Here is a 25,288-nt window from a genome sequence, read left to right as displayed (position 1 = left end):
TCTTGGGTGTTGTCATCTGATGGGATATGAGAGCAGCGGGTTGATATGATGGGTCTGAGGAAGTACAGGTTTGGGTGGTATGTGCAAGTGTCAGTGGGTTGTGGAGGGGTCTGAAGTGGTTGTTAAAGCATGGTATTCTGTCTGAGGAGTAGTCTGTAATTTGAGTGTAGGGCAAGGGCAAGTAGCACCTATTCATTACCTGCACTCTGCATTCTCACTGTATGTGTGTTACGGGCATTATGGGGCACTACTCCAGTCATGTTAGTAGGTGTTCCCTTCCCACCCAGCCCAGTGCGGGAGTGTTTCTGATATGGGCAGAGTTAAAGTTGCATTGTTTACCTTAACTCTGTTTCTTGTTTTTCAGTTGAGTTTTTCTGAACTTCTAGCAGGGCATGAGCTACTACCAGGCAACCTGAACTCTGGGTTAATTATGGGGTTTTTTGCTACTTAATATCTTAATGTTTTTGTTTGTTTTTTAAACAGAAAGAAATGTTTGTTGGTAAGAATTAGTGGTCCTTTGGGCAGTTGTTTTACCTAGTTGGCAGCTGATCAGGTACTGTAGGTATGTAATAATCAAAAGGCCTAGCTTTATATAGTGCTTTTCATCAGTAGAGCTCAAAGAACTTTACATCAGTATCTCCATTTTTACAGATGAGAAACTGAGGCACAGAGGTGAAATGACTTGCCCACAGTCACCAAGTAGGCCAGTGACAAACCTAGAAGTAGTCCCAGTCAGTATTTTCACTAGGCCAAATGGTTATGATGGGATTTCCTCAGTGTTCTCCCCCCCCCACCTCCCCCAGTATATTTCATGGGATAATAGTAGTGCATTGAAATGTTTGCAGTGTGTAGTTGCGAATGGGGCCAGTGTGGGAAATCTCATTCATGGTCTATGTCCCAAAACCTTGACAGTCTTATTACTTAGTTGTTACAGTAACTTGGGGCAAGTCTACAGTTATAATGCTGCATCAGCATACAGTTGATGTAGCGCTTTAATTAAGATGCTCCAAGTACTCCTGAGAGCATTCTGCGCTAAAAAATTAAATTCTGCACACACTATTTTAAAATTCTGCAAATTTTATTTGTCAATAAATAAGTGCAGTGGCTCCAGCATAGCAGTGGGGAGCACAGGCTACTGGCTGCACAAAGGTGGGAGATCACCCTGCAGCCCTCCCACCCCTGGGACGTAAACTCAATGGTGAGGCTGCACCTGATCCTGACACAGCATAAGGCCTGGGCCTGCCTCAGAAACACCCTGGGGCCCTGCTCATCTGCGAGAGGGGAGGGAGATAGGAAGAAGGGGAGGATGCTGAGCTTCCTGCAGCTGGGGGAGGTCTGACATAGTCCCAGCCACTCCTTGCAGGGGAAGAGTAAGTCCCGTCCTTTCCTGCCTCCAGCCCTGATGGGAGTCGCAGCTGATCCTGGTTCAGGGTTGGAGCGAGAGTGTGTGTGTGTGTGTGTGTGTGTTGGTGGGAGAAGTTCTTCCGCTAACATAGTGCTGTCTACGCAGGGGCTTTCGATGGTACAATTACACACACTCTCTCTCTCAGTGCTGACAGGCCCCTCCAACTCTGAACCCCCAACTCCCTTTGCTACCCTTCATATTCTCCAGCCTCTCATCTTCCCTCCCCTACCACCCATTTCCACTTAGCCCCTTCCCCATAATCCCTTGCTGGAGACTCAACCCCCTGTTACCACCACAATCAACCCTCCCCTTCCAATTAGCATTTACTTGTCTAATTTATCTCATTCTCAAAAATAGTTTTAGTACCTTCTGAATATCCTGCTGTACTCAGATTACATTTCTCCAAAAAACAATTTTTTTTAAAAGGAAGCCCCTCCCCACCCCCCTCCTCCAAATGTTTACAGTTAGACTTCTGCCAGGGGTCAAAGAATTATCTGACTTCAAAGTTGCAGGCTCTGTGAGGTGTTAAGTGATTCATTGCAATGAGATCTTTTCAGGTGAAAGAATACCCAGTGGAGATGAGTACAGATTGAAACAATAACTCTGAGGCTTTGTCTACACTAGCATTTTTGTTGGCAAAACTTGCGTTGGTCAGGGGTGTGAAAAAACACATCCCTGACCAACATAAGGTTCACTGACAAAAGCGCCAATGTAGACAGTGCTATGTCAGTGGGAGAGCGTTTCTCACCGACATAGCTACTGCTGATTATTGGGTATGGCTTAATTATGTTGGTGGGAGAGTGCTCACCTTAGAGCGGTGGAGCTGCAGCTGTACAGCTGTGCTGCTGTAAGGTCCTATAGTGTAGACCTAGCTCGAGCCACTGCTCTAGTCATGTTGGTAGGAGTTCCCTTACCCCACTCTCCCCAGTGCAGGAGAGTTTCTGATGTGTCAAGCAGGCCAGTTCTCAGCTCTTCACCCCAGTCTCAACAGTATGTTCTTTGTATGCTCCAAGCATGCCTGTTCTAAGCTCTTCACCCAGAAGAGCAGGGTTTTTCCAGATCCTTGCTCACATGGGTGGTACGGAGAAGGGTTCAGACCGCCCCAGTAAGGTAAGCCCTCAAACCTGCTTTACATGGGAGGCAAGGGGGAAGACCCCTATAGATACTGGTTCTGACATGAATAGAGGAAGGGGTTCAGACCCCCAGAAAAGCAAGCCCCACTGAAACTGGCTCACATGGGATGTTGGAGGGGGTTAGAGCACCACAGATAAGCAGCTTCCCAGATCCTGACACACATGGATGCAGAGTGTGGGGCTTAGACACCACTGAGGGGAACTGACACCTAGATCCTAGCTCACATATGGGGGGAGGGGGCAAGGAGAGGATCTGACCCCCAGATCCTGACATACAGATGGGGAGAATGTGGTGCTGACAGATGCCCCTGCCACTTACCCCCTTGTCCTCTTCCCAGTGTCCTAATCCCCCACCCCCAAGCCTTCACTCCTTCCTTACCCCACCCATCCCTATTTTCCAGTGCAACTCCAAATTCCCTAACTCTGTTCCCTAAAATGTCCCTCCCCTTCCAGCAAGCATTCATGTCTAAATTTTTTTACAGAAATTCTCTGATTATTTTCCCTCTCCCACCCCAAAAATGTAACCCTTCCCATACCCTGACTGACAGATTTTTAGCAGTATGCCTCCCAAACTTTTTTCCAGATGTCTGCCTAAGGTGACTCACTGGTTGGTGGGTCTTGTTTAAAGGACTACTGTTTATCTCCTTGTACTGTCCAGCTGGTGTGAAATTTAAGGCTTAAAATCCTGTTAACGCCTCTGTCCATGTATGCTCAGTATAATCTATCAGAAACGAGAATAAGCAGGTGAGGCTTGCAACGAGCCTAATGGGAGAAGCAGTTTTTTTCAAATAACGTTTTAATTTGATTTCCTCCAAAGGGCTGATACGTGCCATGGACCACCCCAAATTATTATTTTTTGTAAACCGGCTACAAAGTAGCTTTTTTTTTTTTTTTTTTTTTTTTTTTTAAAGAGCTTGCTGGAAATAGGAATATCTTGTCCATGGGGAACTTCAAAAATCCCCTCTATTCAAAACAAGGAAAAACAATTTTGAAATTTTCTGCAAAGAACAAGAATTTCAAAATTCTGTTGTGAAAAAGTGGAAACATTGTTTCAACCTTTTCAGGATGTTTGAGGCTATAGGCAGCTCTGGGCTTTTGGGAGCCCCAACTCTGAGGCAGCCTGTCTGGAAGTCCAGGCTGCTGAGGAGCTGAGCAGACAAGCAAGTTGGCAGGAAACCAAGCAAGCTTCCATTACAAGTTCTGTTGAAATTCAGGTGAAATGAATACATTCCCATGGAACGTTTAGATTTTGACAAATTGGCATTTTCTGATGAAAAAGCATTCTATTTGGCCAAGTCTAGGTATTACTAGTTCTGTTGCAGCCAGTCAGTTGCTCCTCTGTCCATGTTTATATTAATTCCAATGAAGCTTGGCTCCACAAGCTGATTTAAAGCTTTTCTGTAGGTCAGGCAAACCTCCTGAGGAGATTCGCCCTGCTTCTCATTTGACAATACATTCATTAAATTGACTTGCATTCAGAGGACCAAGTGCTAACTAGGTGTCCTCTTGTATCTGTTCCTTCAGCTTTGATTCTTTTGTACCGGTTGCCTCTCTTTGGAGCTATTGCATAATTCTATTTTTTATAAAACTGCTTATAGGTGACACTTCCTGTGTGAAAAGGCATGTAAAGATAATGGATCTGTAAAAGCAGCAAAGAGTCCTGTGACACCTTATAGACTAACAGATATATTGGAGCATGAGCTTTCGTGGGTGAATACCCAAGAAGTTGCATCCGAAGAAGTGAGTATTCACCCACGAAAGCTCATGCTCCAATATATCTGTTAGTCTATAAGGTGCCACAGGACTCTTTGCTGCTTTTACAGATCCAGACTAACACGGCTACCCCTCTGATACTAATATATAAATCTCAGTTGAAGTTTGAAATTAGTTGGCGCTAGCAGTTCTGCATTTTACTTTTATATCCAATATGCTTTATACTAAGGAATCCAGATGCTCCCATAAAAGGGGTTAACCTGCATTAAATTACTCTGGCTTGAATTTGCATTAGGTGTCCAATATTCGCCTGACAGCCTCTGATACTGAGAAACAAGATGTGTGTATCTATTTGTTTCTTGATGCTTATATGTACAGTTGCTAGGACCTGTCCAGTGTCATTAGACGCTTGCAGAATGTTACTCTAGTCAGTGACATCAAATGAGTTCTTATCATATGCTGTCTCAACAAAAGTCTTTCTAATATTTTTCTATGAACATCTTTACACAACTAACCTTTTGATTTTTTTCACTGTACCATTCCTTCAAGTTAAAATTGCAGTGGAGATTAATGATAAATTTGACCTTAAATTTTAGAATCTCTTTTAGAGAGTATGAAAGTAATATAATTGAATGTAAATGTCATATTGGGTGGATAAGAACTTTTTCAGAACCTTCATGAATAAGTTTGTTTGATATTGCATATTGCAGATCTCTATTTCAGCAAAAGCCAGATGCTGAATTATTGGTGACCTATTGGAAACTCACTTGTTTGATGTTAATAGAAATCTTACTAATCGGGGTGGTACATTCTTGTCAACCCTAAGAATGATGGTGAGGAAGGTGGCAATTTTGTATTTTAAAACCATTTTAAAACTAAGCTAGTGTTGCAATAGTCTCAGAACCTGTAAGTAATACAATGAGTAGAGCAGTGTTAGGTACTTTAGTTGTCAAGCACTGGATGGGACTACATTAAGTAGTTTAACAGAGCCGTCAATTGTCTCTCCCTTCTTAAAGCTAAAGGTGAGAATAATAATAAAAGCATTCTGGTTATAGTCTGTTCTGATCAATATGGTCCACCTCCTTAATAAATTAGGCAAATGCTAATACACTCAATCTTTTCTAGTTCCTAAAATAACTTTATCTACACACTCCTTTTGCGTAGACAGTCTTCCAAATTTTCTCTTTCAAAGTGCATAAAATGTTTTTTAAATATCCAAGCATGAAATCACTATTTTGTCACTGATAGGAGGGCAATGGAAGGGTTTTAACTTCTTGCTTTTTGTTTGTCCTATATTGAGTAATGAATATTCTTTTTCCCAGGGGTTCTCAACCTTTCTCGCTGAGGCCCCGCTCAACATGTTATAAAAATGCCAGGGCCCAGCAGGGGTTGTGTGTGTGCGGGGGGGGGGAGCTCCAGGCCAGGGGAGTCCTTAGGCAGTGTTTTACTTCTATTTGGGAGGACAACAGCTGGCAGGGCTCGAGCCAGCTCCACACAGCAGGGTCCAGGGAGGGAGTGCCACCTCCACCCCCTGACTCACTCAGGAGGCCACCCAGCCTGTCTGCAACCAAAAAATATAATTCAAAGGGGGAACTCAGATCAAAAAGCTTGAAAACTGCTCAGGCTGCAGGGAGGGGGTAGCTAGGGTCTGTGTGCAGGCGGGGGGGTAACTCAGCGTGCTACCCAGTTTGGATAGCCATACACTGAGTAAATGGCAAAATTAAATTTTGCCCTCTTAGACATGTAAATATCACTGTGTATAACTCTTACAAATTGAGCACCATCCTTGAGAATATACCCCATTGTTCTCCAACTCAAGTAATGTACATTTTTTTCCATAAAGTTTGCATAAAATACTTGAGTTCAGATCCTCGGTTGAGGCATGGCCACTTTGTGCTCCACTGCCATTGGGACATAGGCATGAAGCCACTGTAAGTGGCCCCAGGAAGATCACTGCAGCATAATAGGATCCTGTATATATAGGCTCTGACCCCTGCATTCTTATGTTGGTTTAGAGGGCAAAGATGGGACGATCATACATTCTGCTGATCAGCCCCTGGGCAGCCAGTTGCGGCTAGCCAGTGTAATTTAGAGAGCTTGCTGTAGCCTAATTCTTGCTGGGTGACTGGGCCAGTGTACAGCCAGCCCAGGATGGGAGAAACTCGGAGGCCAGCTATGTAACCCACCTCGCCCACAAGCTGGACTTTATCCACCTCAGCTATAACTGGGCCTTAATGTTTTAATGTTACATAGTCATTGGAGCCCAGATGTAAGGAGATCACCCAGTTGATTACAAGTAAAGCTAAGAGCTCAAGGGGTTGCAACTAATTATTGTATTTTATAATCCGTGTCACTTCCACACTTTTCCAACATTTACTTAATACATTGATCTGTCTAGGAAAAATCTTTTTTAATTCATGGGAATATTATATAATATGTTCTGAAATGTTGCACCAGCCTCTTGGCCCTCAACTGCCTAATATACAGATGTAAATCCTGATGTTACTTGATTTTTTCTCTAATGTAATAGAAAAAAAGTAGCTTGTCATCTTGATGCATTGGCCCATCTTTGTAGGGATAAAAAACACTATCCTGATAATCATTTACTTTAAACTGGGGGGGAGGGATAGCTCAGTGGTTTGAGCATTGGCCTGCTAAACCCAGCGTTGTGAGTTCAATCCTTGAGGGGGCCACTTGGGGATCTGGGGCAAAATCAGTACTTGGTCCTGCTAGTGAAAGCAGGGGGCTGGACTCAATGACCTTTAAAGGTCCCTTCCAGTTCTAGGAGATGGGATAGCTCCATTAATTATTATTATTTATTAAATTACTTTAAATTCAGTTAATACTCTACTATTTAGAGAGCAGCCTAACATTATTGCTTAGGATCTTTAAGCAAATCTTACGTAATAAAACTTAGTGTTTGTCTTGGTTCTTTGGAATGCTTTGCCCCTAGCCTTAATGAAACCTCAGATTAGTTTAAGAGTTTGCGTTAATGCTGAATCAGCATGAAATAGTGAGTTATGTTCTCCGTTGTTCTGTCAAAAGCTTAAGTATGAAAAGTATTGTAACATAGCATAAAACAAAACTAATCTGTACTATGGAAGGTGGCTATGGGGTGGGCAGGGAGTGATTGAGAAGGGGGTCAGTGTGTTTTATGGAACACTTCTGTTAATAGTAATCATAATACTGTATAACTGAAACTTTCAGCTTGCCTAAGGTAGTTAAGAGACGGGTGAATGCGCTCAAGAACCTTCAAGTTAAGTGTGCACAGATAGAAGCAAAGTTCTACGAGGAAGTTCATGAGCTGGAAAGAAAGTATGCTGCTCTCTATCAACCTTTGTTCGATAAGGTAACAACTCTTTGCTAATTTAACTTTATTTTTAAGCTCTAGTTAACTAAAATCCTAAAAGAGAGGATTACAATGGGAATAAACATCAGTGGTGCATATCTGTAGCTATATGGTGTTACAGTCCCATGTGGGGCCAGATGTGAACCCCTCAGTCCCGTGAGTGAATTGATTCCAATAGGACCACCCATGAGAGTAACCAGTGTGATTAAGGGTCTCAGGGCCTGGGTGGTTATTTTGGAGGGGCATAGGAGTAAAGCGTAATGTTACTGTTGAGTGGCAGATGAGGTCAAGAAGCAAATGGAATGCATTCCCCAAAGAGAAAGCTTGGCTTACAGTAACTTTACTAATTGCAAAAACATACAACAGTAAACTGAAAGACTTCATGGGTTTTATTTTGCAGCGAAGTGAAATCATCAATGCAATTTATGAACCTACAGAGGAAGAATGTGAATGGAAAGCAGATGCTGAAGAAGAAATTTCAGTGAGTATCTCCACTATATCTGAAGAGAATAATTGATGGCATATTTCAAGCTTTAACACACTAAGCAAGACCCAATACTGTAGCAAAATCTAAAATGCCAGCAGTGAAATTCTCATAATAGCTTTTTGTGACTCTATAAAGTAGCTGTGAATCTTGATTTTTAGTTATGGGCACACTGACTTTATCATAAAATCATGTGCTTTAACCGAATATCTGGTACTTGTTATAAAACTCTTGTTAAATTTTAGAAAGTTTAACATTTTTATTTTATCAAGGAGGAAATGAAAGAGAAGGCCAAGCTTGAAGAGGAGAAAAAAGATGAAGAAAAAGAAGACCCTAAAGGAATTCCTGAATTTTGGCTGACAGTATTTAAGAATGTTGACTTGCTTAGTGATATGGTTCAGGTAGGTGGTGACCTAAAGTTAAATGTAATCATAAGTTATAAAATTTGTACTGGTGTGTTTCTAGAAGTTGTGGAAATAGTGATCTGATTTGGCTGTCTTGGTATTTCTTCTGGTAGAATAAAAATGGCTTGTATCCCATTTCAAAGTGCTTTGTCAATGGAATGATGTACCATGCTCCCACACCTGTTCAGCATGACACATCTTATTCTTTAGTTGCCAATTACATTCCTTACACAGGTCTTCACATATTCAGTGATGAATTGCATATCAAATTATGAGAAACTGTCTTTCATGATTGAATAAGATTGAGGATGCTTATATAATTGAAATTATTTACTGTGCCTATTTATTACTTTACTATTGCCCTCTGCTGGTCAAATAATTGTATAAAATACTTTCAAATGCCCATCACCGGTTCTTAGCTATTGTGAAACAAATACTAAATATATCTGTGCCTCTTTCACCCCAGTGCATTTTTTTATTTTGTAACTAGCTTAACTCAAATGCTGTTTGCATGAAAAATGCTATGCATTGATTTAAAATAATTTTATTTAAAGGAACATGATGAACCTATCTTGAAACACTTAAAAGATATTAAAGTGAAGTTCTCAGAAGCCGGTCAGCCTATGGTAAGCTTAACATCTTAGACAAACTATGTATTTCTGCATGATAAGATTAAAATTGACACTGGGAACATAGTGATGGTCTTTGCCTGTCAAATATTTGATGGTGCCTTTTGGATTCTGAAGAATTTTTAGTCTGTTCTTAGTGAGAAATGGCACTAGCATGCTGTTAATACAGTCATATATAAAATGACCACATTATCTCTTGTATTATGACAGTTTAATCAATTAGATACAAAACCTAGCTTTAGTCAGTATTTGCAGCTAGGAGTTTCACTTTCAGATTTGGACACAATTTCAAAAATATAGTTGCTGATAATTATGTCCTTGAACTGATTACCTACGTTGCTTGCAAGAAATTATGTGGTTTGCAAAGAAGTTAAAATGACTAATTATTTCTGTAGTAGTCAAGAGGCTTAGCTCTACGTTATAGCTCACAGATCACTGTTTATCAGGTGATGACACTTCAAAATGTATGAGGCAGAAGATGAAAATAATAAACCTAGATGCCCGTATCAAATTAAGGAAACTTTAAATTATTGTAACTTGGGGATAGAAATTGTTTTAGAATTTTGAGTCTCATATATTGGGCAGAATTGACATTAAGTAAGCCACTTTATTACTGGAAAAGAGGTGTACATTGATTTGGATTATCTGATTCTTGTATATTAGTTGTTAATCGTAATTTGAAATTAAAGATGAATAAATGTTGCTCAGTTGCTAATGACATTGTCTTTTGGCAATTGTTTTTAGAGTTTCACGTTAGAATTTCACTTCGAATCAAATGACTTCTTCACAAATGAAGTGTTGACAAAGTCATACAGAATGAGATCAGAACCAGATGATTCTGATCCCTTCTCCTTTGATGGACCAGAAATTATGGGTTGTACAGGGTAAGTGTTAATATGGAATTTTAAAGCAGTTAACCACCTTTTGATGACTCTTCTTGAATATTTGGCTGACTGAGCTTGCAATCCTAGAACTGGAAGGGACCTTGAGAGGTCATCTAGTCCAGTCCCCTGCACTCAAGGCAGGTAAGCATTAGTCTTACATTCAAGCAATGGTCTTAGATTCAACTCGCTGGGATTTCTGTGTTTGGCTATGCATGAAATGGGGTAACTTTTGAACACTGCATCCAATCAGCTCTAAAATTTCAGACAATGTACTAGGCAACTATGGTCAGAACCTTGTTGACTTTGGGGGGAGGGGAGAACAATAAGGGCATAAATGAGGGGTACATGAAGCTCCAGATAGCTCTTAGTACAACCACAGCCTCAAACACCTCTTCAATTGTGTAAACAGCAAAAAGCTGCCTCCTATACCCATGAATAGAGTTAACATGTTGACACTCTGAATGTCTTCTCTCTAATGAATTGAACCATTATTCTTTCTAAATTTTATATAGCATCATTCCTTGAATTGATTTTTCTAGATCAAATACACAGTTCAGGAGGACAATCCTATAATTGTTAAATTGAGACTCCTCAAACTTCTGCGTCTAGGATCACCTGCAATGTTCATCAGATATAGAGATCCATGCAATCAATGCTTCAAGAATGAACATTTACTGACTTGATTTTTGTTGTTTGCCTGAGCTGCCTGCCTTCCTTCCCAACTTTTTTGGGGTCTTAATTTCTTTCACCAAGTTAATGAACTTGAGTGGAGTTCGTCCCTTGTTGTCCTTGGCAGGTTGCGTACATAGTAATCATTGAAACTATCTACAAAGTGCCATGAGCCCACCTGTAAGCAAGTGTGCAGCTTTGCAGGCAGTCATTACATTAGCAAGTAACAATTCTAGCTGTCTCAGACTTGGCACACCTCTGTCACAGCTATATTTTCTTCTCATTTTCCTGCAGTTTCTCCTCCACCCTAACCTGGTATCATTAATATATTTGGTTGTCTTTGCCAATTAAATTACTGCCCCCTATTCAAATCGTTCTTGAAAATGTACTTTGTCCATGCAGCGTGTCAATGATTCATGGAAGGAAAGTGGCACCTGGTCAGTGTTGACAAGGTTCATGGGATAGGGATTGTCTTTCATAGTCTTGCTCAACATTGTTCAAATTAATAGTGCTTGCTAGTCTTGTGCTAGAGTAAAATTGAGCTATGCTCTTGTCCTTCCATCTGCCAAGGCTTAAAAGTGAAACGTAATATGTGAGGGGCCCAAAAAATGATGCATGCAGGAAATAAGTGCTGTGGGATACCTTTCTGTAACCTCAGTTTATTTTCTTTATTTCTGATAGAAATATTTTCAACAAGAAAAGTAAGGGGGGCGGGAAATCTCTCTGGATTGGAAGGAATTTGGGGAGTAGAATGAGTGATACACCTCAAAATGAACTACCCATGAGCGTTATGGCTAGCTCGGTGTTTTCTCCAAATACATAATAATTTTCAAGATCACCTTAAAATATTTAACTGACTGTTGTACTTAAATAAATAATTATTAACTATATTCTTAGACTAGTGGTAACTTTAGTATGTAAAAACAATGTGAAGTTGTAAGCGTATCCCAATTTGATAGCTATTTCCCTTATTTCTTGCAGGTGCCAAATAGACTGGAAAAAAGGAAAAAATGTTACTTTGAAAACCATCAAAAAGAAGCAGAAACACAAGGGACGTGGGACAGTTAGAACAGTGACAAAAACTGTCTCCAATGATTCTTTCTTCAATTTCTTTAGTCCCCCTGAAGGTAAATATTGTCTGGATTCATTTGCAATGAATTATATGTAGGATCTTTAAAATTACTGGTACTTATTTATTTTTTTCCCTCTTTTTTTTACAGTTCCTGAAAGTGGAGACCTGGTAAGTTGAAGAAATTCAATACACCAAATTTGGAAAGAGTGTATGCTACTTAAGCTATAATTTGAGAGGATATTAAACTATTCTAGCTATTTCTTTATGTAATAAGGAACACTTGTCTAGTAAATACTGTTTAGCACATATTCTGGCTTGCTTTATGGGAAGATATATTCAGGTTGGATAAGAGCATTCTTAGTACTAAGAGTTGTAATTAGTATATTTGGGGCTTGTTCATACTTGTGAAGGATAAACCAGAGTTGTCTTGTAAACATTAAAATTTGAATCAACTTGGGGCTCATGAAAGTGAGGAACCAATAATACCAACCTAAGGTGAGTGTCAAACTGACTTAAACTATCTCCAAAGGAGAGAGATTTAATTAACCTACTTATCTAGTTACCCCAGAAATGCTGTCTCTACTCTATCCCCTTACCATTTCCACCACTGCTAAAACTGGTGAAGCTTCAGGTGCCCACAAATGCTTTTTCAGCTCTACTGTTCCACTTGGTTACCAGTGGTGGGAAGCTTTACAGAAAACGCCTTATTTAAGTTCCAAAATGTCTTTAAAATCTTTTCTCATAAACATGAGTGTAGATGATGCTTTTTATATAATGGGTCTGCTTTTTATCACTGGAGACTCTGAATATGCTGCCAGAAACTCCACAACTAGTATAAACTCAATCCGTAGGTGTTTTGGCATCTTATACAAATTTTTTTTCATTTAAACGCTTTATTACTTAAAAAAAAAAAAAAGTTTCTTTCAGACGTAAACCAGTAGAGTTCCGTTTACCTGAATCTGTGGACAACAGAAGTGAAAACTTCAAGTGTTGTATCCATCTCATTGGGTTGCCAGTGTAAATCTAACTTAAATATCATATTAACTGAATTATGGGTGACTCTATTACTATCACCATGGTTGAATTAATTGGCAGAGACATACCTTAGGAGTAAGCTGTGAGTCTTTTAAAGCATCCAGATATTAATGTATTTGTAAGATATTCAAGGGATTTTAGTGCTTAACAGAATTTTAGGAAGGTTGTGAAGAACCCTAAAATGATCTGGAGAAGCTAAACATTGGGGGAACAGGGAAACTTTCTTTTTAATATAAGTCTGGGTGAAAAATTTGAACTTGAAAACAAAGGAACTTAATGTATTGAGGTTTCTGTGTTAATTTGCACAAAATTTCAGAGACTTTTCACAGGTTGCTTTTTTTAATGTGGGCAAATGTATACATTGTCTATTTACCCTAGTTTGCGAGTTGTCCCTTAGTTATGATCCAATAAATGTCGGAATCCCTGAAAATAGTCCCACTGTGCTGAACTCTTTTGAATGTCTGGTCACCTCAATCTGACATTAGTTTGTGTTCAGACTCCTAAAACAAATGAGTTATGAATTTACCACTTGACTGTTTCTTTTAATGGCTTATGCAGGATGATGATGCTGAAGCAATCCTTGCTGCAGATTTTGAAATCGGCCACTTTTTACGTGAGCGTATAGTCCCACGATCAGTATTGTACTTTACAGGGGAAGCTATTGAAGATGATGATGATGATGTAAGTTATGTTTTAAACTGTTTAAATATACTCGAACAATACTCTTAATATTTAAGACTCCTAATGTATAAGATTTCTGTAGCTTTAGTAGTGTTTGTGGGATTTTGTGCATGAATCTACTGTCTAGATACTTCCAGCTCTGTTCAGGGTAGGCCCCCCTACATCGTGTTACAAAAGCCTCGGAGGGCAGTAGTGGCCACTCTAGGATATGTCTACACCACAAGTACTACACCAGCACAACTGTAGCTGCTCTCCTGTAGCACTTGTTGTGTGGGCACTTGCTACAGCAACAGAAGGGGTTTCTCAATCATGTAGTAAATCTTTCTGGGAAGCAGTAGCTCGGTTAACAGAATTCTTCTGTCAGCCTAATTGCATCTACACTGTGGAGGTAAGGTTGACTGCACTGTTTCACAAAGGGCGTGTAACTTTTCACACTGCTGAAAGATGTAGCTAAGTTTTAGGTGTAGTACCCTCTCTCCGTTCCACAGTGAGTTCTGTCTACATTAGAATACATAAAAACAAAATGGGCCATATTCCAGCACACCAGGGGGTGGGTGGGGGTGTGTGTGTGTGTGTGTGTATAACACAAGACTTTCTTAAAAAAAGAACATCATTACGGTTCAAAAGCTAGGGAATACCACAATTAAAGTTTCTTGGGTAAATTTATCTGTAGGACTCCTGGCTAGTTTATTGTGGAAGGTAAGTAAGTGTTGTGAATGAGGCAGGAAGAAAAGATGGTATCAAGGTTAAGATAATTGAATACTGACCTGGATATTTTGGATTCTGTCCCTGCAGCAAATTATTTAAACCAAACTCTTCATGTGTGGTCACTAATTGTGTACCTCCCTTTCTGGGTGCCCGACATGATATTGTGGGGTCTGATCTGAAGAAAAGTTGAGCGTTCCCAGCTGAAACAGAAGTCAATAGGAGCTCTTTTGTACCTATAAAGAGCTGTATAATTATGAGTACTCTGAAAAATCAGGTCCTAGATTACTCAAATTGGATACCCCAAATTAGTGTGAATTTATAATCTTAATCTCTGTGCCTTGCTCCCAGTCTGTAAAATGGGGGGATAAATAATACTCCATCAGAGGAGTTATGAAAATAAATTAATATTTGAAGCTCTTGAATACTATAGTGATAAGCACCGTAGAAAAGCCCCTGAGAAAACGATTTATTTTTGCCTTCAAAGCAGGGTTTGAATAGTATAAATGAGGGGCCCACACTGAACAATGAAGAGAACCAAATTTTGAAGTGCTGCCCGTTAAGTGAGCATCATCCATTATATTCATAGAATGAGGCGAAGGTCCTATTTAAAAAATAGTATATGGTTGTATACAAGGGTGTCAAATTAAGGTTGCCCAAGGAACCTTAATTCTGTCATTTCCTAACCTGAATTATTGGTTTTGCAATTTTAATATTCTCAAGTTTTTAGTGCAGAGCTTCCTAAGCTTTTAAAAAAGCAAACTGAAAAAACAAATTCCATTTTACTGAGATATGGATCATGAGTAGTGTTGGAACTGTTAGATCCACTGCCACTTGTGCTAAGGAAGTTAACTGAGCAGCAGCAGTAGGTAGTCATCCTCTGTATAGAGGATCACTTAGATAAAGATGAGACTCACTTTGCCATTGGGGGTTCACAGATATTTGGTGACACTGGAAGAATGGTGACATTCAATCTTGGGCCCCTTTCATGACTCTAGAAGGGGATTGTGCTCTACTGGGCACAAATTCTTCTATTTACCCTATCCACCCACTGCTTCATCTCTCTTGCCCAGTCCACCCTGTAAGCGGACTCTCCCTTCCCCCACAACCCTATCCCTGCCTGCCTCCTTGCTGTTCCACTTCTTCCTCCACAAACCCTAGTCCCTTGTCCAATCTGTGTTCCCCATCACCTGGCTTGCAATCCCTGTAGCACCAGATTGTCTCAAACTTTTCTCTCCTCCTCCTATCTTCGGTCCAGCTTTTGTTCCTCTCTGCATTCAGATTTAGACTATTTCTTAAGCAACACTGCCTGGCGGGGGGGTGGGTGTCAGAGGCCTCCTGCCCTCATTCCAGTTATTCTCTCTCCCCTCCCCCCAAATTCCAGTGTGGAGCAGCACTTCCAGGGAAAGTTTGGCCTCACTCCTGTAGCCCTGATCTGGAACTTGCTCTGTGGAATGGCACATGTGCAGTCTGGTCAGCACTAGAAACTATGAAGCTTGAGCCATGCTCAGTGAAGACAATCTTTGGAAATTCTATTTGTTAAACTCCAGCAAGTCTGAGTGTGTGCAGGCTTCAGTTTTTCAGACTTATAACTTGGTCAAATTTGGGTATATTTTCATGGAGACACAGAAAGGCACATCCCCTGCCAAATTTCAAATGCTTGCTCCAGAACTTTGAGAGCTATTCAAAGAAAAGGTCACTATAATTTATTAACATGGACAAAACTGTATCTCCATCTAGCTGTATTCTTTTAAAAAAAAAAAATTATCCTGAGGCTGACACTCTGCTTGGAAAATTTCAATCCAGACAGTTAGTTTTGCAAAGTGTATAAGCAACTGAAAATGTGGTCTTGTTAGGGGAAGTGTCAGACATTTGTAATAGGTGTGGCTTTTAACTCTGCCTTTAATAAAATATATACATATCTGTGCAAAATGAATGTTAAAACTTACTCATAGTTAAGTGTCATCCTTAAAGTAGGAAATAGCTTTCTTTGTTAAAACTTATTTTAAATTATCTGCTCAATAAAATGGCTTCAGTATTTAATGATATTGATCACTGTAACGCAGATCTAGAAAAGTTTTTTGGCAAAGCTGGATTAACGTAAATGCCCCCTTTGGGGGAAAAAAAATGTACTTAATTTTACCATGGAAATTCTTTGGCTTCCACATAACTTACACAAAACTGCTTAACATCTAGAATGATAGTGTTTACAACATTGTACAATGAACTTTTCTCTCTCTTAGTATGATGAAGAAGGTGAGGAGGCAGATGATGAGGTGAGTTACAAGATGGGTTAGATGAGTAAAATGACACATGAATACTTCATGTTGGAGGAAGTTTTTCATCTTTGATGGAATGGTAGCTGAGCAGTTGGCAAGTTACTTATGTTTCTTGTTTAGTTAATTGTGAATGACAAACATTCTTCAGTATTTCTCCAATCTATATAAAACATTATTGGTTCAGATGTTTTATAAGTGTAAGTCTCAGGTGGTGATAAAAGCAAATATGCCAGATATTAGTCTGCCCTCAGATTTGTACTAGTGGCGCAAGTATATTTAAGAGCAGAGCTTTATTCTAAATGTAGTGTAGAAATTTACTCTAAAAGCGGAGTATGGGTAAACACCAAGATATCTCATTCAAGTTCTTTTCATTTCTGCACTGATAACACTGCTCTACAGCCAAAACGCTTCTGAAATAAAAGTAGTCAAACTTTACTAATTCTGGGTCACTGAGAACAAAAATGATGCTTAAAATTGTTGATTGGCTCTAGTTTTCAAGATATGCTACTGGGTCAGTATATACGACCCTTGACTTGGGAATGGCGGAGGATAAGTGAGTTATAAAGGGAAGGGATCTCAATTTAAACCAGAAATGACTAAAATACATCTTTGACTGGATCTATGAATAAATCTGACTGGGTTTGGACAGTACTTGCTTTTTAGGCAAAACAATGAATGATGCAATCTGAAGCTGGTATTGCATCATACATGATATGAATTGCATCATATTATTCCTAGAAGTCATGGATGATGCAATCATAACGAAGCTTACATCACTCTGCTGAACAAATGCCCTATATCAGCTCTAGAAATCATGGTGGTGTGCTCTTATTTGTCAGTGTTTGATTTTGCAAAGGGACACATTTCTGTTTAGCCAAAGTGAGCAGAGATGCCTCGTACTTGTGTGAAAAGTGCAGATAACTTCTGCTATGTTTGTGGTGAAGTGACTTTTGGATCACAAAAGCGCAGTATAACCACTATGGTTAAGAAAGCCTATCACCTTTATTTTGGCTGCAAAATTGGAAATCAGGACAAGAGGTGGGCCCCACACATGCTGCAACACTTGTGCAACAAATCTTCGCCAGTGGTTGAACAGGAAAAGGAAATCTATGCCTCTTGCAGTGCCAATGATTTGGAGAGAGACAACAGTTCATACCAGCAATTGTTACTTCTGCATGGTGCCTCCAATTGGGAAAGGTGTGTCAAAGAAGAAAAAGTGGACTGTGCATTATCCAAACATTCCATCAGCTATATGCCCAGTACCCCACGGAGAAGGACTGCCGGTTCCTGATGCGCCAGAATCATTCTCACTTGAGTCAGACGAGGAAGAGGTTGAAACTTCTGATCCTGAACCATCAGTGTCACAGGACCCACATTTTCTCCCATCCTCCTCCTCTGAACCACACTTCATAACACAAGGTGAACTGAATGACCTTGTCAGGGATTTGGAACTACCCAAGAGTAAGGCAGAGCTGTTGGGCTCTAGACTACAGCAGTGGAATCTCCTGGCAGGTGATGTTAGGGTTTCCATGTTCCGTGACCGTCAAAAGGATCTTGTCCCATTCTTCTTCATGGAAGGTGATCTTGTAGCCTGCAACATCGATGGTGTGATGGCAGCCCTCAACATCGTTCACTATCCAGATGAGTGGAGACTGTTCATTGATTCATCGAAGACGAGTCTTAAAGCTGTTTTACTGCATAATGGCAATGCTTTGCCATCAATTCCAGTTGGCCATGCAGTCCATATGAAGGAAACCTATGACAACATGAAACAACTTTTGAGGTGCATAAACGATGACCAACATCAGTGGCAGCTTTGTGGCGATTTGAAGGTTGTTGCTCTCTTGCTTGGTCTGCAGACTGGATACACTAAGTACTGCTGTTTTCTCTGCGAATGGGATAGTCGTGCAAGAGATTCCCACTACATCAAGAAAGATTGGCCACTCCGACAGTCATTGGAGCCTGGGAGGAAAAGTGTTCAGCGTCCACCACTTGTTGAATCAAGGAAGATTTTGTTACCACCATTACACATTAAGTTGGGTCTGATGAAGAACTTTGTCAAGGCCATTGACAAAACACAAGCAGCTTTCAAGTACCTCCGTGGAAAATTTCCATGGAAGCTAAGATAAAGGAAGGTGTCTTTGTTGGTCCTCAGATTCGTGAACTTCTTCGAGATGATGCATTTGACCATGCACTGCGTGACAAGGAAAAGACAGCATGGAAAGCCTTCTAGTTAGTGGCAATAAATTTTCTCGGAAACAACAAGGCAGACAACTACAGGTTGTTGGTGGAAAACCTCCTCAAGGCATACAAAAGCCTTGGTTGCAACATGTCTCTAAAGATAAATTTTTTGCACTCTCATCTAGATTTTTTTCCACCGAACTGCGGAGCAGCGAGCGACGAGCACGGCGAGCGATTTCACCAGGACATTGCAACAATGGAGAAACGCTATCAGGGCAAATGGAGCCCATCAATGCTTGCAGACTATTTCTGGACAGTGACAAGAGGTGCTCCATTTAATGAATACAAGAGACAAGCCAAGAAGCGCAGAGTATACACTGAATAGGACTAAACTATGTACATAATAGTTTTTTGTCTTTTGTTTCATAATAAATTTTATTTATAAAGTGTTACATAAACAGCACAGGTGAAATATCATCATGTAAAGCAACCATAAACACATGAAAAGACCTAGGTTTACAATTTATGCTTAAAACTCTATCTACACAATATACATAGACATAAAATGTAAAAACTTAAATATCTTAGAAACAGTAGCCAATCAGTTGTTTTAATTGTCATATTTGAATTCAGCACATCAAAATACATAATAAATAGCACATTTTATCTCTGAAGCAGACGACTTCTCAAAAATTGTAGACCAGTGTAACTTATAAACATCAGAAGAACATTTAACCTGTTACTGCACTGTATGTATTTAATCTGAACAAGAGCAATTTCTAATTGATGCTTTCTATCTTTCAGGAAGGGGAGGAAGAAGCAGACGAAGAAAATGATCCAGATTATGACCCGAAGGTGAGTAGCACCAAGGAATGTATTTAATTAAAATTACACCATTAAATTGTTGCTTTAAATTAATCTGCAATATACAATTCATAATTCCTGTAACAAACATGATTTGACTAAACTGCTCTCTCAGATGGTTTTAATACTCCACTTTTTACCTTCTAAGATTTGCTGAGCAACATTGTCACTCTAACTTTGTTTTAATAACACTTTTTAAAATATTTGGCCATGGATCTTTTTTGAAGAAATTAGAAGTATTACAAAATGAGTGTTTAAAAATATACATAAGCAACCTTTTTTAGCAAGTAAAAGCTTTCCTATTCATAAGATAAAGAAAATACAACTTATCTTAAATGAGGGCTGTTAAAATCTTTGATTTAGTTGGGCGAGTTTGTCATGTATATATTTATTTATTTTTTGCTATTATCTGTGACTTAAAGTGTAGCCTGCATTTGGTTGCACTATCAATGAGAACATATCCTTTCACTTGGGTGAAATTTCTTGAGTGGGGCTGAAGCTGTATTTTAAGACTTAAGAGTAAGGAGAGGATTTGGGCTGTCTTCCCTGGAGATCATCCTCCTGTACTGAGCAGAACCTACAACAGTGCTCTAAAGAAAACTAGGTGTAGCTTTCCTGCTAACATGCAACTGGATGTAAACACTCCCTTTGGCAGGGAATATATTGCTTGGCTAAGAGCCCATCTCATTCCAGTCTTCCCCTGTATGTCCTCTTCCCCAAAAAGGGGAACAATACAGATGTTTACTACCTAGAGAGCAGAGACTTCAGGATGACAAGAGGGCAATATGGATGTGCAGCAGGGATTGTTAATCCTCTGTTTTGCATACTCCCAAATTTATGTAAATTATCATAGCTTAGTTTGGGAAGTACCAGACATCTGAAAATTCATCCTCCTTGCTCTACATCAGCCCCTTTATTCTTGATGAGCCACTGGGATTTTTGAAACCTAGTTGTCATAGTAGGTAGCATTTATCCAGCTACTTCTAGGGCTGCAAGCAGTGATCAAGAAGCCAAGCCAGGTCATTAGTAATTTTGAGTGGGAACCAAACCAAACTCAAATATACATGACATTGGAAGCATCACTGTTACTCAGGTGATAGTGGGTAGTTGGTTATATCAGTTACATGATGCCTGCTCAGGCTAGTTGCAGAAGAAATATTGCAGAAAAAGAAAATACTCATCAGATAAAGGCAACTGTATCACTTTGGGGAGAATGTATGTTATAAAAAATGCAAGATTATAATGGGAAATATCCATTATCATTTTTGGGCCAGTTGTATTATAGTCATCCACAATATAGTAATATCTACTGATCTGCAAAAGCTATGTGATGGGGATGGGATACTCTGTGAAATGGGCAGCTACTAGGGATGCTCTCATTGCAGATACACAGAAGCAGAAACCTATAGATAATTCTCTGCTTTTCCCTCCCTGTCTGCTAGAAATCTCTAAACAATGTGCAGAGAGTATCAGCCAGTTTTGCAAGTTGAGTTGTTAAAGGATAGTGCCAGCCCACATTGTAGAAGAATTTAAAGAGTGCTAGCTTCAGTGGGCATAGGTGAAGGAGGGCTCTACATAACATATTGAAAGATCAGTAGGCCATATGGATACATCAAACTTCTCAGCAGTGTTGGCAGGGCTTAGATCAAACCAATAATGGTATATCAAATAAGGTCAAACAAAACTGTTTAGCATTTGCCCTGTTGCATCCAACCACCTGCATTCCACTGTATCCTTCACTACCCATGACAAAAAAAGTTGTTATGGAGAGCAAAGTAATGCGCACAATGCCCTTCCTGCTGAACTGCTTTAATCTACCCTGACAGAAATAGCAACAAATTGATTATTTGCCAACTGAGACAAGTAGGGCTCATGCACATGCTGTGGGATATGCTAATTGGCCTTGTATGTTGGTCAGATATTGGCTGTTGCTAGGTTGCAAGATTTCAAATTCTGTTTGAGGCAACTGAGGGATGCAGCAGTTTTGTTGCTTAGCCTAGCACTGGACACAGAGGAGGGAGTAGTGTTCAAATGGATACACAAGTGCCCCTTGCATACAGTCCTGTGCAGGTCCAGCCTCAGTATCCTTCTCTGTATATGTAAGTGATCTATTATCACATATTTCTGCAGACCACACTTGACTGAATCTTCTCCCTCTTATGCCACTCAGCATGGCAAGATGGCAGTCGCTACTGCTGCAGTGTCAAGAAATAGAACAGAAACAGGGCAAGGGCCAGGGCTTATGATGACTATCTGTGTGTGTGTGGGGGGGGGGGGGGGGGGGGGGGGGAATGAGGGGAGAAAGATGTTGTCATCAAGGTGGTAACGCTACTAGGATGTAGGACTGAGCACTGCTGTTCCCCAGAAGTAATTGCTGTAGAGCCAGATTCTTTAAAAAAGGGTGCTGTGGGAGGAGAAGGTGAGTAGCTAGTAGGCCCTTAAAAATGGGGTGCGGGGGGCCTAGATCTGTACTAAGCAAAACAGAAGGTTGTACATGGCCTGGCAGTGAAGAAGGAATCAAGTGGATAAGATGAAGAGCAAGTACATGTTAAAACACACCTACAGGCCATTTCCATGTGCACCATGATGGCAATTGTTCAGCTGCACACAGTGAGAAGCCAGGGAACAATTCTTTTTACCTTTGTACACCTCCCATGCACCTGGAGTGTCACTAAGGGTTTTTTGCCTGCTTCACTCCAAAATGCACAACAGTCACTATGAATGCTTTACCACTTCCCACTGAGCAATTTCACAATTCTGCATGTCATCATTCACCAACTCTTCTGCATGTCAATGTAACACTAAATGTTGTCATTAAAGCCAATTGCTGGGTTGACTGTAGAGGGCTATACGTTTATCTCAGATTTGCTTCTGTCATGGTTTCACAGATCCATCTATTTACTCATGTTTGGCTGAGCAGTGTGGGGCCAATATAACCTTGCAAGAAGATGCTCTAAGCATTTAACTTCCGTTTATGTTTAAGTAGATGATTAGAACGGATGCTGGAGACTCAAACATTGTCAAGTAGCTAGTAGGCCGACAATGCAGCAATTTACAGTCTCCACTAGTTCAGTGGTTTTCAATCTGTGGTGTGTGGGAAATAAAATTTCAGGTGCCAGAAAAGGCATACTTTTGATTGACCAGAAAAACAGAATGTGAATACCTCCACCTTACAGGTCAAAACCTAGAAGTGTTGTCATTACCAGAGAAGTCCACAGTTTAGGGCCCTTTCTCACACTGCGGCCAGTGCCATGCCAGAGATATGCAGCATTTATAGTTGAATTCTGTTCAGTCAGTTTTCAGTTTAAGACTTCAGGGTCTGTAGACCACAGGGTGAATTTCCAAAGGGGACTGCAAGTGAAAATAGATTGCAAACCACTGCCCTAGATACTGTGCTTAGTATATCCATGTACATTTACTGGGATGGGTATGAAACCACCCTCTGCCAGTTCTTCCATCACCACAATTGATTGAGACAGTTACTGTAATGAAAGTACTGACAGTGTTAGGTAGGCTGAATCTGAGTGTGCCATATAATCCAATATACACCTTACTACTCACCCTACCATATTGTTTGTAATTTTCTTTAGTAATCTCTCACTTCCCACTAGCAAATTAGCATTCAGCCTGTTTTTGATGTCTAGGGGCCAGGTTCTGCTGGTTCATTCAGGTATGCCATCACAGTCTAGTGCCATCACCCCACAGGTGGCTCATTCAATCACTTACATGCAAAGGGTATTCAACATGTCGTCTCAGCGACCATTATCCGTTTTCAGGATTTTGTGCTTTTGTTAATTATGCAGGTCAGGAGCCAGGCTTTCAAAATGTGACTTGTCTCCTGAGGGATGACATTAGAGCAAGTAAGCTCTCCACTACTGATATTAATGTGAATTTTTGTCCTTTTATCAGGAAGATTTGGCTTCCCTGTTAGCCCAGATGACACACACATAATGGCTCTACTGTTGAACGGTGCAGACAGGAATTGGTTTGCATATACATCAGTCATGACAGGTGCTGAGAAATATGGCCATAGAAGCCATAAATGCCATGGAATAGGTGTTATTTCTGTAGGCTTTATACCTTGGGACCCTTGATGGAGATTTAAGTGTTACCCTCACCAGGTTACCCCTCATGTCATTATACAGATACATGATGACCTGTGCAGTGAGCCTGTATGTTTGGGCTGCCTGTGCTCACGGGATCAAGGAAAGTCCTTCTTGGCTAAGACTGTTGCAGTATATGGGCACCTCTTCCATTTCTGTGCCAGGCCAGTTTTGTTCCTATTCTTTCCCTCCATTTTTTCAAGATAGACCACCCTACTGTAGTTAGAAGTGCTGTGTTGCTGCCAATGGCTAGTGCAGCCCCCACCCAAGGCAAAACTGAGGCATCCTCTTGAATTTGGCTATTCAGAGAGATCCTTAACTTGCTTAGTGCACAGAGATTTGAATACATATAATATTATGCACAGTGTGGATGAGGGAGAGAAGATGCAAGATGAATAGCTAAAGTTAATTCTTAAGAGCTGTAAATGAAACTAGAAAACATTTGCTTGACAGCTTTCATAAGTGGCTTAGAAAAATAACTTGATGTGACATCTGTACACTAACTTTTTTTTTTTTAATTCCTCAACAGAAGGATCAAAACCCAGCAGAATGCAAGCAGCAGTGAAGCAGTGTGTATGTGGCCTTGAGGATTACCTGCACTGTAATAGCCTAAACACAACTATTAGTTACTTACAGCCTTATGTTTTGTATCTTCTTGGTAGAATTAAGTAAACAACAATTTGTTAAAATGAAGTCAAACACATAAGTACCAGTTTAAAATGTAGGTTCATTCTACCTAGCATTTTTAATAGTATAATTTTCTGCCAATATGTAGAATGCAGTAAATCCCCTAAAGCATGAATGTTAATTCATTGCTACATAGTTTGGTTCTTGTGAAGTCTTTCGTCGTGTAGCTATTAGACTGCAGCTATGAAGATGATCAGAACTGTTAACTGAGACCAATATTTGTTTAGAGAAAATCCTCTCCTGAAGAACCAACCAAAGTATTTTCAGCCCAGTAGTTGAATGGGTTTGTCTGCTTGCACTAGCTGTGCCTTCATTACCTTGTTAGAGAAATGGCAGTGACTTGTACTAACTAGGAGATGATGCATTTCTGGATTTGACTACTTCAGAGGACTAGTATAATTCATTTAACTTCCAACAAGACCACATTAAATGTTCATAACTGTCTGCTTGTTTATGCTATGGGTTTTGTATTTTATGTGACAGTGATCTACAAAAGAAACCTAGTAATCATATTAAGGTTATTGTTTACCACTGGGGTGTGAATAAAACCTAGTATTTTCAGAAGTTAGTCTTCTTTTATTATGCTGTGTAAACTGTTAATATCTTACATGCTGCAGCTGATTTTTTTTTAACTAGACAGTCATTTTTGAAAACTTTTTATAAGCAAACTGTTTAACACTCAGTGATGTACAACATCAACTCAACTGCACTATTCTCCTTCCTGGACAGTTTTATCCAGGCTCTTCATTGTCAGTATAATGGGAATAATAAGGTCATGTTGCCATGTGTGAATTTTGAGCTACCTATTTCTTTGACTACAGTCAGCATATATCATTCGGGAAAACAAATGCAATTTCTGCTGCAGTTCTGTATTTATAGGCAAGTCTGGAACCATGGAATAAAGATGTACAAAACTCTTTTCATAATGCCTTAGTGAACTTCAGAGGTCACCACTTGATCAAATGAACTCTGGCTTATATTTTAAATTGCTTTGTAGACCTAAAAACGTAT

At 40.0% G+C, this 25,288-nt stretch overlaps 1 protein-coding gene across 2 annotated transcripts in view; it reads left to right on the top strand.

The window, feature by feature from the left end:
- Window positions 1-24,841, top strand: part of NAP1L1 (nucleosome assembly protein 1 like 1) — a 59,196-nt gene extending 34,355 nt beyond the window's left edge. Inside the window, exons 5-15 of one of the 2 annotated variants that reach the window (XM_034771836.1) lie at window positions 7,459-7,600; window positions 8,001-8,081; window positions 8,360-8,485; window positions 9,043-9,114; window positions 9,862-10,001; window positions 11,652-11,797; window positions 11,891-11,910; window positions 13,336-13,458; window positions 16,407-16,439; window positions 19,428-19,478; window positions 24,120-24,841. In XM_034771836.1, the coding sequence (XP_034627727.1) occupies window positions 7,459-7,600; window positions 8,001-8,081; window positions 8,360-8,485; window positions 9,043-9,114; window positions 9,862-10,001; window positions 11,652-11,797; window positions 11,891-11,910; window positions 13,336-13,458; window positions 16,407-16,439; window positions 19,428-19,478; window positions 24,120-24,155 (970 nt within the window). In that variant the 3' untranslated portion in view covers window positions 24,156-24,841. Of the gene's footprint in view, window positions 1-7,458; window positions 7,601-8,000; window positions 8,082-8,356; window positions 8,486-9,042; window positions 9,115-9,861; window positions 10,002-11,651; window positions 11,798-11,890; window positions 11,911-13,335; window positions 13,459-16,406; window positions 16,440-19,427; window positions 19,479-24,119 lie in introns of both variants that reach the window. The other variant, XM_034771826.1, reaches the window with a different exon arrangement.
- Window positions 24,842-25,288: the final 447 nt, after the last annotated feature.

This window comes from Trachemys scripta, chromosome 1 (assembly GCF_013100865.1).
Source record: "Trachemys scripta elegans isolate TJP31775 chromosome 1, CAS_Tse_1.0, whole genome shotgun sequence".
NCBI lineage: Eukaryota > Metazoa > Chordata > Testudines > Emydidae > Trachemys > Trachemys scripta.
The sequence above is the reverse complement of the archived record's forward strand: the minus strand, read 5'-3'. Positions and strand labels throughout refer to the sequence as shown.